Here is a 15,231-nt window from a genome sequence, read left to right as displayed (position 1 = left end):
GCAAATATCCACCTTTTGCATCTCATGGTACATTGGCAAGGTGCTAAAATTGTCAAGGTACACCATCTGTTTTTTCACAGTTGACACCATGCTACTGTTGGGGGACTTGCAACCTATTGATAAACAACCCTCCCCCAAACTCCCACAGCACACCTGCTGTGGCACACTGGCTGAAAATCATAGAGCATGAAAATCATGAACCCAGGCAGTCTGTGCCTATGAAGGAATCATTAGAATTTGACACATAGAAAAATTAAATGTCAAAGTATCAAATCCTGGAAAGCATCACCAAGTTTTGCATGTAAAATCCAGTTTCCACTAATCCTCATTGCTTTGATCAATCATAATTCCTTGACCCAAGATTTTGGGCTCTGTCCCCAGTCTATTTAATGGAAGTTAAAATTGAGAAAGCCCTCCATGTTTGCAGGTATCTCAGTGGTATTTTTTGACAGCAGTTCTGGCCACATTTAATTGGTCAAAATCTGCCTAGCAGAGTCCTGTTGGTGACTGCTAAAAATTAATCCATGAGTTGTGTTATACCTTTGCAGGCAGAATTCAAGAAGGTATCTCCTTGCTAGAGAATTCCCGAAAGCGCCATGTCGATGTTTCCTTATGCTGCCTCCTGGGTCTCATTTATGCACACAAAAGATGTGAACATGTTGGTGAGTTATATGGGGCTAATGAATACATTTTATGTTATTCATAAATCCCCTGAAATGAGAGACATTTGTGACATCTCTAATTTATCTCATATTTGGATCTTGATATATAATGTATGTATGCAAAAAGAGTACAGTTTTGTCTCAGAGTATAATACAGCAGAAAAGAAGAACCATAATTCATTTTGGGGTTGGTTGTGAGATTTCTTCTTCTGTATTTTCTTTCATGGTGGAACTGATTTTTTTCCAGCTGAATAAGTGTTAATAGTTTTTAGAGACATGTAGTTGACTGATCCCAAGCAAAGTTAATCCATTTCTGCCCAACGTTGCATATGTGCAACAGGGACCAAATGCGTACACTTGTGGGCCGGGCAAAAATGGGTTTAAGCACACTTCTCTGCAGAGGATCTTCTCTACAGAGGATCAGACAGCACATCTTTATCATTAGTAGTTCAAAGTCATTTACTAAACCCAATGTTCTTTTTGCTTTAGTTTGTCTTAATCACTCTTATGCATGAGACTTACTCCCAAGAAAGTATGTATAAGATTGCATCCGATTTTGATACAATTAAGGACTTATTCCAGTTATTTGTTTTATATTTTCTTAATATTTTAAGACAGTGTTCGCTTATCAAATCCAAGATTCTTAGTTGTTCTATTTTACAAGAGTCACAGCATCAAATTTTATAAGTGGAATAAACAAAGAAGAACATCAAGATTGGGCAATGGATATTTAATAGCCCAGACATCTAAAATGGTGCAGTGCCCCTGCCCCCCTGTATTTTCATACTCCCCTGCTTTATTGCTCCCTGGTAGCTATACTTATACAATACAAAAGCAACCCCAGGTTCTTCCTTATTAAATTAATTTGTAGTATTTTAAAATAAGGCAAGTGAAAAACCCCTTCTGCTTTGTTTCAGATTCTGCAGCTGTTTTAGACTTAGAAAACAAACTAAAGGAAGCACGGAAAACTGCTGGAAGCACTGCTTTGTATTATGCCGGGATGTTTCTGTGGCTAATGAACAGAAATGATAAAGCAAAGGAATACGTTGACAAAATGTTGAAAGTGTCCACTGGAGCAAGAGAGGTAGAGTATATCAGTCTGTTCACTCTTAACAAAAATCACACCTAAACTTTGAAAGGTATTTAAAATGTGATCTTGGTCTTTTTAAATACTAAGTGGAGTGCTAAAGATCTTATAGTGGTGATGCTTGCACAGAACCAGTCACCCATAAATGTATTACCCTCTGGATCAGAATCCGAGCACACTACAGGTACTACAGGTGGTGAGAGGAAAGATCTGCAGTTAATTCTCAAGGATGTTTGCACTATGATCCTGAAGAGGCCATGCAGGTGCATGCCACATGCGTACATACTCAAACACACCATCAAACAGATGGTCAGCACTATCAGAACTGACAGGCTTGACCATCTGTTTGATGGTATGTGCTCTCTCCAGGATCATCTATTTGTTTAGGGAACAGATTCCTGGCATTTCCTTTCCTTCTACCCTTTCAGTGGATGTTTGCAAAGCAGTTAGTGCCAACCATCTGTTCAGTCTTCAGACCATGTGCATGCAGCCTTCTGGATTGGGACCAGTGTATGTTTTACCCAGTCTTCATTTACAGAATCATAGAGTTAGAAGGCACACCCACAAGATCATCTAGTCCAACCCCCTGCCATTGTAGGCTGTCCACAGCTACAACATCCCCAAAAGGTGGCTATTCAGCCTCTGCTTAAAGGTCTCTGATAACAGAGAGTCTACTACCTTCTGAGGCAGGCTGATCCACTGTCAAAGAGTTCATAACATCAGGAAGGCCTTCCTAATATTTAATCAAAACCTCCCTTACTCTATTTAAATACAATTTAAACCTATTTGTCCTGGTTTCCTCCTTCCATAGCAACTGAAAACAAATCCTCTCCTTCTTCCACGTGTCCTGTCTTAACTTTTCTTCTTCAAACTAAACACGTCCAACTCCTTTTACCTGTCTTCATAGGACATGGTCTCCAGCCCTCTCCCCACCATCTTAGGCTGCAATCCTAGACACACTTTCCTGGGAGTAAGCCCCATTGAATGCAATGGGACTTATCTCTGAGTAGGCAACATAGTCGCCTCCCTCTGGACCCACTCCAATTTGTCAATATTCCTCTTAAACTGTGGGTCCCAGAACTGGACACAATATTCCAGTTGGAGTCTGACTAAAACAGAATGCAGTGTTACCATTACTTCTCTCAGTTTTGATGCTATACTTCTGTTGATTCAGCCTAAAATCACATTTGCCTTCTTTGCCATCACATGACACTGCTGGCTCATGTTTAGTTTATTGTCCACTAAAACACCTAGATCATTTTCAAATGTAGTACTACAAACATCCCAAGTTTAATATGCGTACTTCTGATTTTTCCTACCCAAATGCAAAACTTTACCATTATCCCTAAGTGCATTGTTAGGGATATCCTAACATTTATCCCTAACTGCATTCTGCCCACAGGCCTGATGCTTTGCCTGTCCTACCAGACTCATAAGAACATAAGAACAGCCCCACTGGATCAGGCCATAGGCCCATCTAGTCCAGCTTCCTGTATCTCACAGCGGCCCACCAAATGCCCCAGGGAGCACACCAGATAACAAGAGACCTCATCCTGGTGCCCTCCCCTACATCTGGCATTCTGACTTAACCCATTTCTAAAATGGGTTCACTCCTGACTTGTTCACTCCTGATTCCTTTCTGCTGGTAGCTGAACCTGCCTTCTTCTGTGCTGAAAGTGTTTCCCATGATCCTATCTCACCACTTATCTCCTCTGCAGGCCCTGATTTTTGACAAGATGCATGGTTGCATTTAGACATAACAGCCAACCATGATTTGTTGATAAGAAGATATAAAAAAATAAAAGTTCTAAGGTTTCTAATTGCATTTAACTTCTGGATATTTAAGAGAAGTAATTGCATGTAAATGTGAAGTTGATATTCTGTTTCATTTGTGCCTTTATTACAAAGTTTTATGATGTTGCTGAGGAGGGGTTTTGTTTTTTGAACTTCTATAGGGCCTTGTTTTGAAAGGATGGATTTATGTTACATCTGACAAAATGCATGCTGTGAAGAAAGCCATCAAATACCTGGATGAAGGGATTCAGGACAACACAGATATATTTGGGATGATGGGAAAGGTAGGTTGATGAATTGTTCCTTTAAAATTTTGCCATTCACATGTTCATTGTGGAGCTGTGGTGTCTAAGCAGCAGAACTGTATTTCTGGAGGCTAAGATCTTGAGCTATGGCAAGAAACTCAAATATTCTGCAGCCTGTTATGGAGGGTTGGATGTACATAACCCCATTGAAATAAATGAAATTTGCCCAAACTTGGCATACGTTTGGACTGCCTGAATGGCTCATGAGAGGGGATAAAGGGGGTAATTTGTACCTGGGCCCAGGGTCAAAAAAGGGGCCCAGGATCCAAAGGAGGGGGCCCAGAAATTTTGTGGGATCTTACATTTTCCAATCTCACCCAGACTTACTGCCCATGTGGGATGCTGGGGGCACTGCTGTGGGCATGTGGCTGCTGCTGCTGCCACAAACCATATGCGCTGCATTGAGGAATAAATACATGACAGCCCTTAACACAGTGTCAGATCTGGGAGGAAACCGGCCTGCTACAGTAGCTCTTTTGCTTGTGGATCTGATCCATTGAGTTGACAAAACCAATTATGGCTGAATGACCTCATCCATTATGTATTGGCCAGAGTAATGTATGTACCATGACCCAGATATTTTGGAATGGATTTAAGCTTTATTTTAATTCCTTGTTAGGTAAATATTACTTCTTCTTTTTTAAATAGTGGATTTGGCTATTAAATTTTCTGTCCAAAATACATATTGTCTTTTGTTTGTGAAGCAAAATTGATTGACAGAACTCTGGTGAAATCACAGGAGCTCTTTTGGATCAGTGAAGATGTAGGCATGGGCGCCAAATCCATACTGTGTCTAATTTAGCAAGATGGCTGCCAATATATTGTGACCTCCATGGAAGCAGAAGATTATACAACTGGTTCTGCTGGCAGAAGGCCGCATAGTCACCTTTTGCAAATGATAGAATAATTTTTCTCTCCACCCCCTTCTCTCTTTAGGCAAAATATTTCATGGTGCAACAGAATTATTCAGGTGCTTTGGAAATCGTGAGTCAATTAGTGGTTACTTTCCCTTTCTTTACACCAGCCCTTGTAACAAAGATGAGGCTACACTTGGCTTTACAAGACTGGGAGCAGAGTATAGAAGAAAGTAAAAGGTAGGAGATGATTTTAAACAATGGAAGGTTTTTGAGTCATTTTATTTGGGCACTCTTGGACCTATGAAGTTGTTTCTTAAAATGTAATGATATTTCTCAAGGATGAATGGTAGATAGCACACCTATAGTGTTTGGTCCACCAAATCAAATGCTTCAGCTTACATTGCTCCTAATCTTCAGTACGCCTAGTTTTTCACTCCACAGCAGTTCCCATTTTGACTGTTATCTGCTCACTGAGGTTGAACTTAAAAACAGCCCTGATCCAGACCAAAGGTCTATCAAAACCTGCATCCTTTTCCCCACAGTGGGAAACCAGATATCTCTGGGAAGTCCATAAGCCCAGCAGTGGCATAGCTAAGAGGGTGCAGGGGTAGCAATTGCAGTGGGCAACAAATTTTAAATGGGCAACAACCTGAGCTTGACACTAGTGGCCAAAATTGTGAAAACCTTGGTTATTTTTGAATAATACTATTTGATGTGGAATTTAGTGCAGAATGAAACAAACTGCATCTAAATATTTCTATTCTAGCAAAACTTGTAGCTAAATTATCCAAAAATAAAAACACAAGTGCATTATGTAACAAAAATTGAATTTTCTTAACTCAAAACTGACCAATGAGACTGATTGTTATGAGGGCCAAATAGGTGTTGTTATGATACAGCAGGAAACCAATAAGGTGTTAATTTGGAGGAGAACCTGGGGGTAGGCAGCAGAGCAAGTGGGTGGCAAGCTGCTGGGGGAAGAGGTGGATTTTTCCCCATTTTCACTTTTTTAAAAGTCAGGCGTGACGTCACTTCTGGGGCATCATATTGAGCTCGGCACTGGGTTACACAATCTTTAGCTATGCCACTGAAACACAGCATGAAGGCAAGAGAACACCACTGCAGTTGCCCCCAGCTACTAGTGTTCAGCAGCATATGTTCTTTGAATCTAGCTGTACTTAGCTTTCATTTATTTGTAGAGTCATCACTATTGAGCTGGCTTGGTCTAAACAAAAGGGACAAAGGAGATAAGTGGCTAGATGAGCCAAAGAGATACCCCAGTAATAGTATATATTGTACAAATAGAATAACTTGAGGCAAAAGGGCTAGTACAGAGGTAATTTTGGTTGAGGTCTTAATTATATTTAAGTCCCTTTCTCTCTTCTTGGGCACATATTATCTCCGCTTTTAGTTGTGGCTCTGTGTTACATTAGCAGCAGTGTCAACCATAACAATTGATGCCAGTGTAATGCCTAATTTTAAGTAGGAGGAGGGAATTTCCACCCAAGAAGAGAGAGCAAATGGAACGTATAATCTTGCTGATTGCTCCTGGTTTCTTAAAAGATCTACCAGTCTTAGGTCTGCCTTACGTTATTCTGCCTTACGTACGTTTTGCCTTATGTTAGTCTCAAGTTGTTCTTACCAACCCAGTATTTAATTTCTGCAGATGTAGTTTTCTTAAATTTCCAACAAAGGAGTTTCCATGATTTCCTAAACCAGGGGTGCCCAAACCCTGTCCCTGGGGCCACTTGCGGCCCTCAAGGCCTCTCAATGCGGCCCAGTCTCCAATGAGCTCCCAGTCTCCAATGAGCCTCTGGCCCTCCAGAAATTTGTTGGAGCCTGCTGTGCCCCGACGCAACTGATCTCAGCGTGAGGATGACTGTTTGACCTCTCGCGTGAGTTGTGGGATGAGGGCGCCCTCCACTACTTGTTGTTTTACGTCTGTGATGCAGTAGCGGCAGCAAATGAAAGGCCAGCCTTGCTTTGTGCAAGGCCTTTTATAGGCCTTGAGCTATCGGAAGTCCTTCATTCATTCATATAAGTCCATCTTTAATATATTCATTTATGTAAACGTATGTAAACTTATTCAAATTTTAAATGTAAATTTAATTCTTTTTTTCCCCCTGGCCCCCCAACACAGTGTCAGAGAGATGATGTGGCCCTCCTGCCAAAAACTTTGGACACCCCTGTCCTAAACCAATTGTTTCACTGTCCAATTGTTCTAAAATATTATATGAAGGTTCAATTTCAGAACCTTCCATTCATTATCTTTTATCATACTGTAACTATGTGGCAGTCTAGCTATAAATTATTAATAGTTTCTTTGTATATAATACAGAACTCACCAATATACAGTATTAACATTTCATATGATTTTACTTTCTAATACTTTTGAACAAATTATTTAAGAATCCTAAGCAAGGAAGCAAATGATATAGATGCACTCCAGTATATTCTTGTAAATCAACTTGCCATGACTGGGAATATAGATGTGGTGAGTATTAATACATTTTCTGACATTTTTAATGTGATACTGATGTTGTTTAACAAATTACATTGTTAAATGCCTATCAAAGGAATGGGATCCATTATAACCTTTGTGAGACTCTTTCTACACAATGACATGATGAGTTTCTGATTGTTAGTGATGTTGGCTGTATTTTTGTACATTTTACTTTAAGCATGTATACTTCTGGATATACTTGCATTATAGATTAAAATATGTACTGTGATGCTAAAGAACTCTAATCAATAATCTGTCATTTTCTATCTCATAATTAAAAATAAGTTTCTAACTTGTGTTGGAAAGTTTTAGTTAAAATGGCAGTTGCCTTTAGAAGTGCTGAAACCAAATGCTGCCTTGAGCTGAAATTTGGGCTGTCCAACTGTTGCAACCTTAGGGAGGGCTTGGGGTGCTCAGAGTTCTTGGTTCTCGAACCCTAAAGCCCCCCTGTTCAGTAGTACTGCCACCACCCTGTACGTGCCAGTGCCTCAGTCCAGGGAACTGAGACCCTCTAGGCTTAACTCTAACCCTTGCAGGCACTGAGCACTTTCTCCAATTAAAGCTTCAGTCCTCAAGTTACTAGACCTCAATGAGCACTTGGTAGCTTGCTGAACGGCTAGGCAGGATTCTGAAACTTTGTCCCCAACAGACAATGAAACAACTTAGTAAAATAGATTTTAGTTTATTAAGTACATAAGGTTACATAAGTTACATAAGGCAGCAAATGTTAGAGGCATAAACATCTAGGAAACATATCAGCAATAAAATAACAAAGCCAGCTGGCTATCTCTATTAATCCCTGTCTCTCGCCTGGGTCAGCTTCTTGTTGATCTTTTAGCTCCAGGCTACCTGTGAGGCCAGATGCTTATGTTGGACAATGGAGCTCACCGCTTGCAAGATGTTGCGCCCAAAACCTCTGACCAAGAAGGGGCCGGACCCACCATTTGGGCCTCATTATTATACTGCTTATGCTAATAGTACTGAGGTGACTTCATACTTATTTAGACTGTCCAATCTGAAACTTTTGAGGACAGAACCTTCTCAAAGTGGGTCTGGTTGCTAGTCCTCCTAGTTCTTACCCCTCCCAACTGGAGATCCACAGCTGCATTTCATCAGCTTGATAAGGTGCCGTTCTGTCTGCAAAGGTGCTACATTCCAAAGGGTTGTAATTCTTGTTGTCTGTCCTTTCTGGCCAGCAGAGGAGAGACAACAATCTTTGTGTTTGTTTATTCACATAAACTAGGAACTGCTAGCAACTTTTCCATTACTGACTTAGTTTGGTTCAGGCTCCACATGCTAACCAAGGCCTAACATGTACATATTCATGACACCAACCCAAATTGCATTGTTAAATGCCTTTCAAAGGAATGGGATCGAAGAAGTTGAAGTGCCTCTGATTTTGAAATCATATTCATATTTTAAACACAGGCAATGGACCAGCTTAGAGAATATATTGCTGCTTTAGAGCTGAAAGAGCCTCAGAGACCCAAACTTCACCTTCAAAAAATTCTTGTAGTCAGTAGACTGGTAAGGACATGTTCATCTTAATTGTCATTAAGGCCTATAAACACATAAGAGAAACCCTGTTGGAGCACTCATGTTTCCAGCATGCTGTATCCCACAATGGTCAACTAGCTGCTTCTGAGAAGCCCACAAGCAGTCGAGAAAGGCATACTTCTCCCCCCACCATTGCTCCCACAGCCCAGAGGGAATGTGTAGCCACCATGGCCAGTAGCCATTGATACTAGATGCTTTTCTCTTTATAAATATTCCTCCTTTTCCCTCCCAAGAAATATGTTTGACATATCTGTGTAGAAAAATCTGCAGTTTAACAAGCTAATCTCACCCATTTGCTATGCTTTGGGTTTTGTTTTTGTTGTTTTTTGGGGGGGTGAGGGTAGGAAACTATTTAATTCAGTTTGAGATTTGTTTTCCTTGACATGGCTGCTGTTTGCAATAAAATGTTTGATAAGAGATATGTCTCATTGGCATTACTTATTATTATTTTCAATTGTATTGTATTTAGTCTGGGAAAAATCATGAACTCCTGCAGGAAGTGTATCAGTTTATTAAAAACTCAAGTGATAAACTAACATCAACTGATGCACATTTTGTGAATGAGCTTGGATATCAACTAATTCTTCAAGGAAACTGGAAGGAAGCTTCTATGTGGTATACTAAAGCTGTAGAGTTGGATGAAAACACAATAGATTCACTTACAGGTAAGTGATTAAACCAGTACCTTCTGCCTTCAAATTGTGGGCCATATGCTATCCTCAAGTTATTCCTGATTCAGGGCACAATCTAAACCTGTAGATAGGCCGGCCCAAGTCCCTTGGGCCACCTGGGAGGGTCGCAAACGTGCCATAAAGCACGTTTGCACCTCCTTGAGGGGAAGCCAGGCCGGTGCTCCGAGAAGTGAGCGGCTTCCCCTCCGTGCCGGCTTCCCCTCTGGTGCTTGCGTTGGCCCCACAGGACCGACGCAAGTGAAAAAGGTAGGCATGTGGGGGCAGGGAGGAGGTGGGAGGGAGGCGTTCCTGGGCAGGGGGAGTGAGGCCAATGGGCGGCCCCTGGGTCGGGCAGGAAGTGGGAAGCAGGGCTGGAATCCGGCAGTTATGCTGGATCCCAAACCCTGTTCCCCGGGAGAACAGAGCAGCTTCAAGCCGTTTCAAGCTCTTCAAGCCGCTTCAAGCTTCAAGTTCAGGAGGTGGCGCAAGTCCGAGGAGACCCATAGGCACCAGCAGCCCGTACCCAAAGGTAAGGGGAAAAGTTTCCCCTTGCCTCTGGCTAAGCGCTGCTGGCTACAATCCTGCGCTGGATACAGCGCAAGCCTCCTGGCTTGCCTGTTCCAGCGCATGTTAGGATTGCGCCCTCGTGCATTTACCTGGACTGTGGATCCTTTTAGCATGGTGAAGGAGTGCATACATGCCTCCCTTCTACCATACGTGTAAGATGTTATTTGATATTAAGATGTCATAAGTCAGTCCTTGGTGGACACAGCCTTAAATGCGGTGCTCTAACATCAGATGGTACACTGGGCATGCTGGAGTGGAAGGGCTCATGAACCTTCTCATCCACTATTTTGAGAGGAGTTATAGCTCAGTTATGAATTGGACCTTTGACTTTCTTGTTTGGAATCTAGCTTTCTCCCAACGACTGTTTTATGAAAATAGGCTGAATCCTGAGAACTGTATTTTCTGAAGGGATGGTTGTTGAGTTGGATTGTAGTCACAGACTTGAGCCAGAGGCTGTTGCCAGGTTCCCTATTACTGGAATTCACAAGTTGGGCAGGCCAATTATAAGGGGCCATGAAGCAACAGCAGTGAAAAAGGAGTAGCTACTGAAGTTAAAGCAGCATCACATTCTGGGCAAATGACCCAGCTTTGCCTTGCTCCAGTTCGTGATTCATTTCTAGAACAGGCTCTCATGGCTGTTAACCTGACACATATGCTAAGGTATGTGTGGTTATAGTGCTGCACACTAAGAGGATAAGTGACCAAGACAGGTTCCTGTTGTTCCTGCCTAGGCTGATGCCAAGGGGGGGGAGTGGAGGCCTTCTTGTTTTGCCAAGCTGTCTCTCTCTAGTTATGTTTTGGGTTGGTCTGTGATCTTGGGGTTATTTTTATTGAATTTGTTTTTATTGGATTTTATTGTATTTTTAATTATTGTAAACAACTTTGTGCATCTTATTTTTTTTAAGGTAAGAAATAATTATTTAAATAAATCACTATTACTGTGTTTGAACCTATATTGCTGTCTCTCCCATTCTTGATGACTGCCAAGGTTCATTGGGGTGTGTCATGAACTAATGGCTATGGTCCTTATGCATATGTTTATTTCCTAATGTGTGCATGTTAACACATGTCTTTGAACATGTCTGGTGACATGTTAGACAATATTTGGCTACTGAGTTCAAATTAAAGCTTGTGGTCTGAAAAGTTTTAAAATATATTTACAAAAATGTAATATTGCTGAATAGGTTTAATGTATTTTGCAGGCATTATTTGGTGTCTGGTGCTTGGGGGAAAGCTAGAAGAAGCAGAGCAACAATTGGAGTTCCTCAAGGAAGTTCAGCAATCTACTGGGAAATCTTCGGTTAGGTTATTCTTTTTTTCTTTGATTTTCTGTTTCAACACCTACTTTTAGCTAGGAACTGACAGCCCTTGGTTCAAAATGCAGTCTGGGTTGGCGATATTCACTCGCAACACTGAAGGCAGATGTGGGAGGCCTGAAATTCAGGCATAAAGAGTGAGAGAATTCTGATTTATTTGCACATTTGCCATAGTGTGGATATAATAGTGGATATAATGCCTAAGGAAAGATATGGGTTGATCAGAAATGGAGTCTTCAGTTCAGTCAAATGCAGTGATCTCTGTCTGACAGGTCCTAGCTTATCTTCAGGCTGTGCTTGCTTCAAGGACAAACAAGAACGAGCAGACGGCCACCACCCTTCTCAACGAAGCTGCAGAACTTCATTTTTCTGCTTTGCATGGCCTTCCTTTGAGCATTGAATACTATGAAAAACTCAACCCCATGTTTTTGATTGAAATTGTGAAAGAGTATTTGGTTTTATGTCCCAAGCAGGTGAGTGTTTTGGTTTCTCCACATTTGGTTAATCCCCATTTCACTAGAAGGGCAGCCTTTTTCCAAAGCCGGCTTATTTATTTGAAGAACTTGCACCCAGCTGTTCAGCTGACAAGATTCCCAGAGTTGTTTATATAAAACCCATAAAAATAGCAAATCATTAATAAAATTGTGAGTATTTTTCATTCTTCTGCCGCTTCTCACAGGGCAGTTGGGACTTAGGGTGTTTTAAGCTTTAAGCTTAGGGTGTTTTGTAATATCTCTTGATTTACAAATGTACAAGTTGTGCATAGGGAAGCAGTCAAGCACCCAGGCAGATCACACTAGCTTCAACAGGGAAGTGCAGTGGGTGTGGAGGCAGATGAGGTAGCGTCTCCCCACCGGAGTCCTATGAAAAGTGCCACTGCCCTGCGAAGTGTGCAGGCACTCACAACCCACATGCGAGTTGTGAGTGCTTGCACATCTCCCACAGGAGCAGTGCTTTTTGAAGGATTCCAATGGAGAGGCTCTGCCTCACCTGCCTCCCCACCCACTGCATGTTCCTGAGCTTTAAGTACAATCAGTTCTCACAAAAACAAATGACAGGCAGGACTTGGTATTTCTCCCAGATTGCTTCTTGCTAGCCAGCTAAAAAAAAATCTGTTTCCTTCCCTGACGGCACTCAGTTGCTAAACTCTTTTGCTCCTCTGTCTGAGCAGCTGAGGTGTGTTCTGTAGCCAGAGCCTCAAGAGAAGAGAAAAAAAAAAAACCTCAGTCTATGAAAGTATCTGTTAACTAACAGGCCCACTAAGGAACATCTTTAGCTATTTAGAAGTCTCAAGAAGGTTAGCGTTTTGCTTGACCCAACAGACTATCATTTTCATTTTACAGTATTTTAGATTAATTCCTTTCATTCCTTTTTTGTTCTGTAATGAATATTTGTCATGCATAACACTGAACTTTATAAATGTTTCTCTAATCTCTTATGTATTCATAGAGATCGTGTGTGATGGGTAACCAGATTGTTGCTCGTAAATACCATATGACATGCAGGCTATTGAATTGAATACCAAGCAAATGTATTTTATATTTCCAGAAAATATGTAATTTCACTTTTTTTTTTTTAATAGCCCCGGTTACCTGGTCAAGTTTTATCCCCTCTTCTTAAGCAAGCAACTATCATTTTGAATCCCATTGTGAAAAGTGCTCCTGGGATGATAGAGCCACTTTTTCTAATGGCCCAGGTTAAATATTTATCAGGTAAGTTGAGAGATGATTGCCTTCTCCAGGCAAAAATAAAAACACAGGGTTGTATCATAAGGTTTGTCATGGTCTCTGTGCAGTCATACATAGTGGAGTTCTGTATATATGCAGAGCAGATCTTGGCAACCTCCATAAATGTGTTGATCATTCTGCCCATGCTCTCATTCTGCCCATGCTCTCAAATGCACATCATTTGGTTGCTCCATGTACATCATGTGGTTCACGGGCGGGGAAAAACATTGAATCCCTCGCTTTGTTTTTGTCTGCCGCTGAAGTAATTCTGTGAGGAATGCTCTCCTTGGCTTTCATTCCTCAGAAAAATTCAGTGTACATTACACATCTGTGTTTGGGAGACTTACGTCATCATGGGCACCTACATCCAATGTAAAAAAAATGTTCAGGCAGATGAGGAAGAACAGGCAGATCCATCATACATTTTTTAAATTTCTAATGGCTTTTGGTTGTGGGTAGGGTGGAGGAGGGAGATTTGATAGTTGAGGACATTGGAGAGTGCTGGAGTTTTAAATCTGCTGTTTTTCATATGGTTTTATATTTATCTGCAGTTTTGTTAGGCTACTATGGGTTTAAGTATTGTTTTAATGTATGTTTTATAATGTTTGTTTCTCTCTTTTTATGCTGTAAACTGCCTTGAGCACCAAGTTTGTTACCTAGGGAAAGGTGGCTTAGAGAAATCTCCAAATAAACAGAAAGACATAAAATCTCAGCACTCTGGGAGTCAGCCCACGTTCCCTCTGGAACAGTACTTGATGCCCCCTTGTAAATCTGCCTCCTTTCAGCCACCACCAATAGTGCAAGGACTCCTGCAAGTGGAAGCTCCTTCTACCGGAACTTTCACCCACTCTATTTCTAATGTTAAGGTAGAATTTTTCAACAATGTTGATAAAGTCAACAAAAGTGTGGAAAATTACTTAGAAATCTCCCTTCTATGTGGGTGCTTTAGGGTGTAATCCTAACAGGGCCGTAAAGCACTTTTGCGCCACTCTGCTGGGAGTTGGGCCAGTGCACGGATGTGCATTGGCCTTCCTGCACCACTGCAGGCCCTGGGGGACAGGGTGAGTTGTGCCTGCCGTGCTTGACTGGCACAGGGGTCTGGGGAGGGCATGGGGAGAGCAGGGAGGAGGTGGGAGGGAGGTGTTCTAGGGCAGGGAGAGGGCAGGTGGTGGGCATTCCAGGGGTGGGCAGGGAGCAGGAGGCAGGACTAGGTTATGCCAGATTCTGACCCCATTTTTGGATGGCGTGGCACAGCCTCTGGCTACTCTCTTCTGCTCAGATCTGTATAACCTCCTGAGGTGGCTCAGATCCAAATAGACCCATTGGGGCCACTGCAGTGTGACACAGGGTAAGGGGAAGCAATTCCCTTTGCCTTGAGCAGTGCTGCTTTCGGCCCCAAACTTGCTACAGTGCAGGTCCGCTGGACTGCCTGTTCCAGCACCAGTTAGGATTGGGCTGTTGTTCTCATAAATTGGTTAGTATGCTGAACATGTGAGTTTTTCATGTGGTTGTATTAGAACTTCACCCCGTGAATCTAAGATGCTCCAGTGCCATGCAGAGTTCAGGGCAGGAGAGAGAGATCTTGTTCACCCCTTTTCCTCCATCTTTTGCCCTAAGCCCATTGCAGTGGCTGAAAGGAAGATCTATCTGTAGCAGTTGAAGGCTTGCACTTGTACACCACAAATGGTTCCTGGCAACAGAAGATAGCATGTTTGTGTAATCATGACTGGAGGACTTTTTGGGGGGGGAGGGAGTAATTTCAAGGGAGCAGAATTCAAGAAAGAAATTAGAAATTGTCCTGTTCATCCTTGACATCATACACACTCCTTCACTTTTCATTAATAGAAGGAGGGAGAGGGAACAGTGCATATCTTGAGCCCTACTACTTATATACCCCTACTTATATAGCCCTACTTACTACTGCCCTACTTGGAGGCAGGCCCGCTTGGAGGCAGGCTGTGCAGCATGGCCTTTCCCAGTTTGAAGAGACACCTGGCCAACAGGCTGAGGCAAAGAGGCAAAGAAGGAAGGCCCATAGCCAGGGAGACAGGCCAGGGACAGACTGCACTTGCTCCCAGCGTGGAAGGGATTGTCACTCCCGAATCGGCCTTTTCAGCCACACTAGGCGCTGTGCCAGAACCACCATCCAGAGCGCGATACCAGAGTCTTTCGAGACTGAAGGTTG

The 15,231-nt window shown here is 42.2% G+C and overlaps 1 protein-coding gene across 1 annotated transcript in view; it reads left to right on the top strand.

The window, feature by feature from the left end:
* Nucleotides 1-15,231, top strand: part of TTC21A (tetratricopeptide repeat domain 21A) — a 41,719-nt gene that overhangs the window by 1,658 nt on the left and 24,830 nt on the right. The window contains exons 3-12 of the mRNA XM_066627642.1: nucleotides 549-662; nucleotides 1,580-1,746; nucleotides 3,705-3,827; nucleotides 4,785-4,942; nucleotides 7,115-7,199; nucleotides 8,637-8,735; nucleotides 9,235-9,430; nucleotides 11,206-11,303; nucleotides 11,592-11,792; nucleotides 12,902-13,031. Of these exons, the coding sequence (XP_066483739.1) occupies nucleotides 549-662; nucleotides 1,580-1,746; nucleotides 3,705-3,827; nucleotides 4,785-4,942; nucleotides 7,115-7,199; nucleotides 8,637-8,735; nucleotides 9,235-9,430; nucleotides 11,206-11,303; nucleotides 11,592-11,792; nucleotides 12,902-13,031 (1,371 nt within the window). The remainder of the gene's footprint in view (nucleotides 1-548; nucleotides 663-1,579; nucleotides 1,747-3,704; nucleotides 3,828-4,784; nucleotides 4,943-7,114; nucleotides 7,200-8,636; nucleotides 8,736-9,234; nucleotides 9,431-11,205; nucleotides 11,304-11,591; nucleotides 11,793-12,901; nucleotides 13,032-15,231) is intronic.

This window comes from Tiliqua scincoides, chromosome 5 (assembly GCF_035046505.1).
Source record: "Tiliqua scincoides isolate rTilSci1 chromosome 5, rTilSci1.hap2, whole genome shotgun sequence".
Classification (NCBI taxonomy): Eukaryota; Metazoa; Chordata; class Lepidosauria; order Squamata; family Scincidae; genus Tiliqua; species Tiliqua scincoides.
This window is presented reverse-complemented; position numbering and strand designations above follow the sequence as displayed.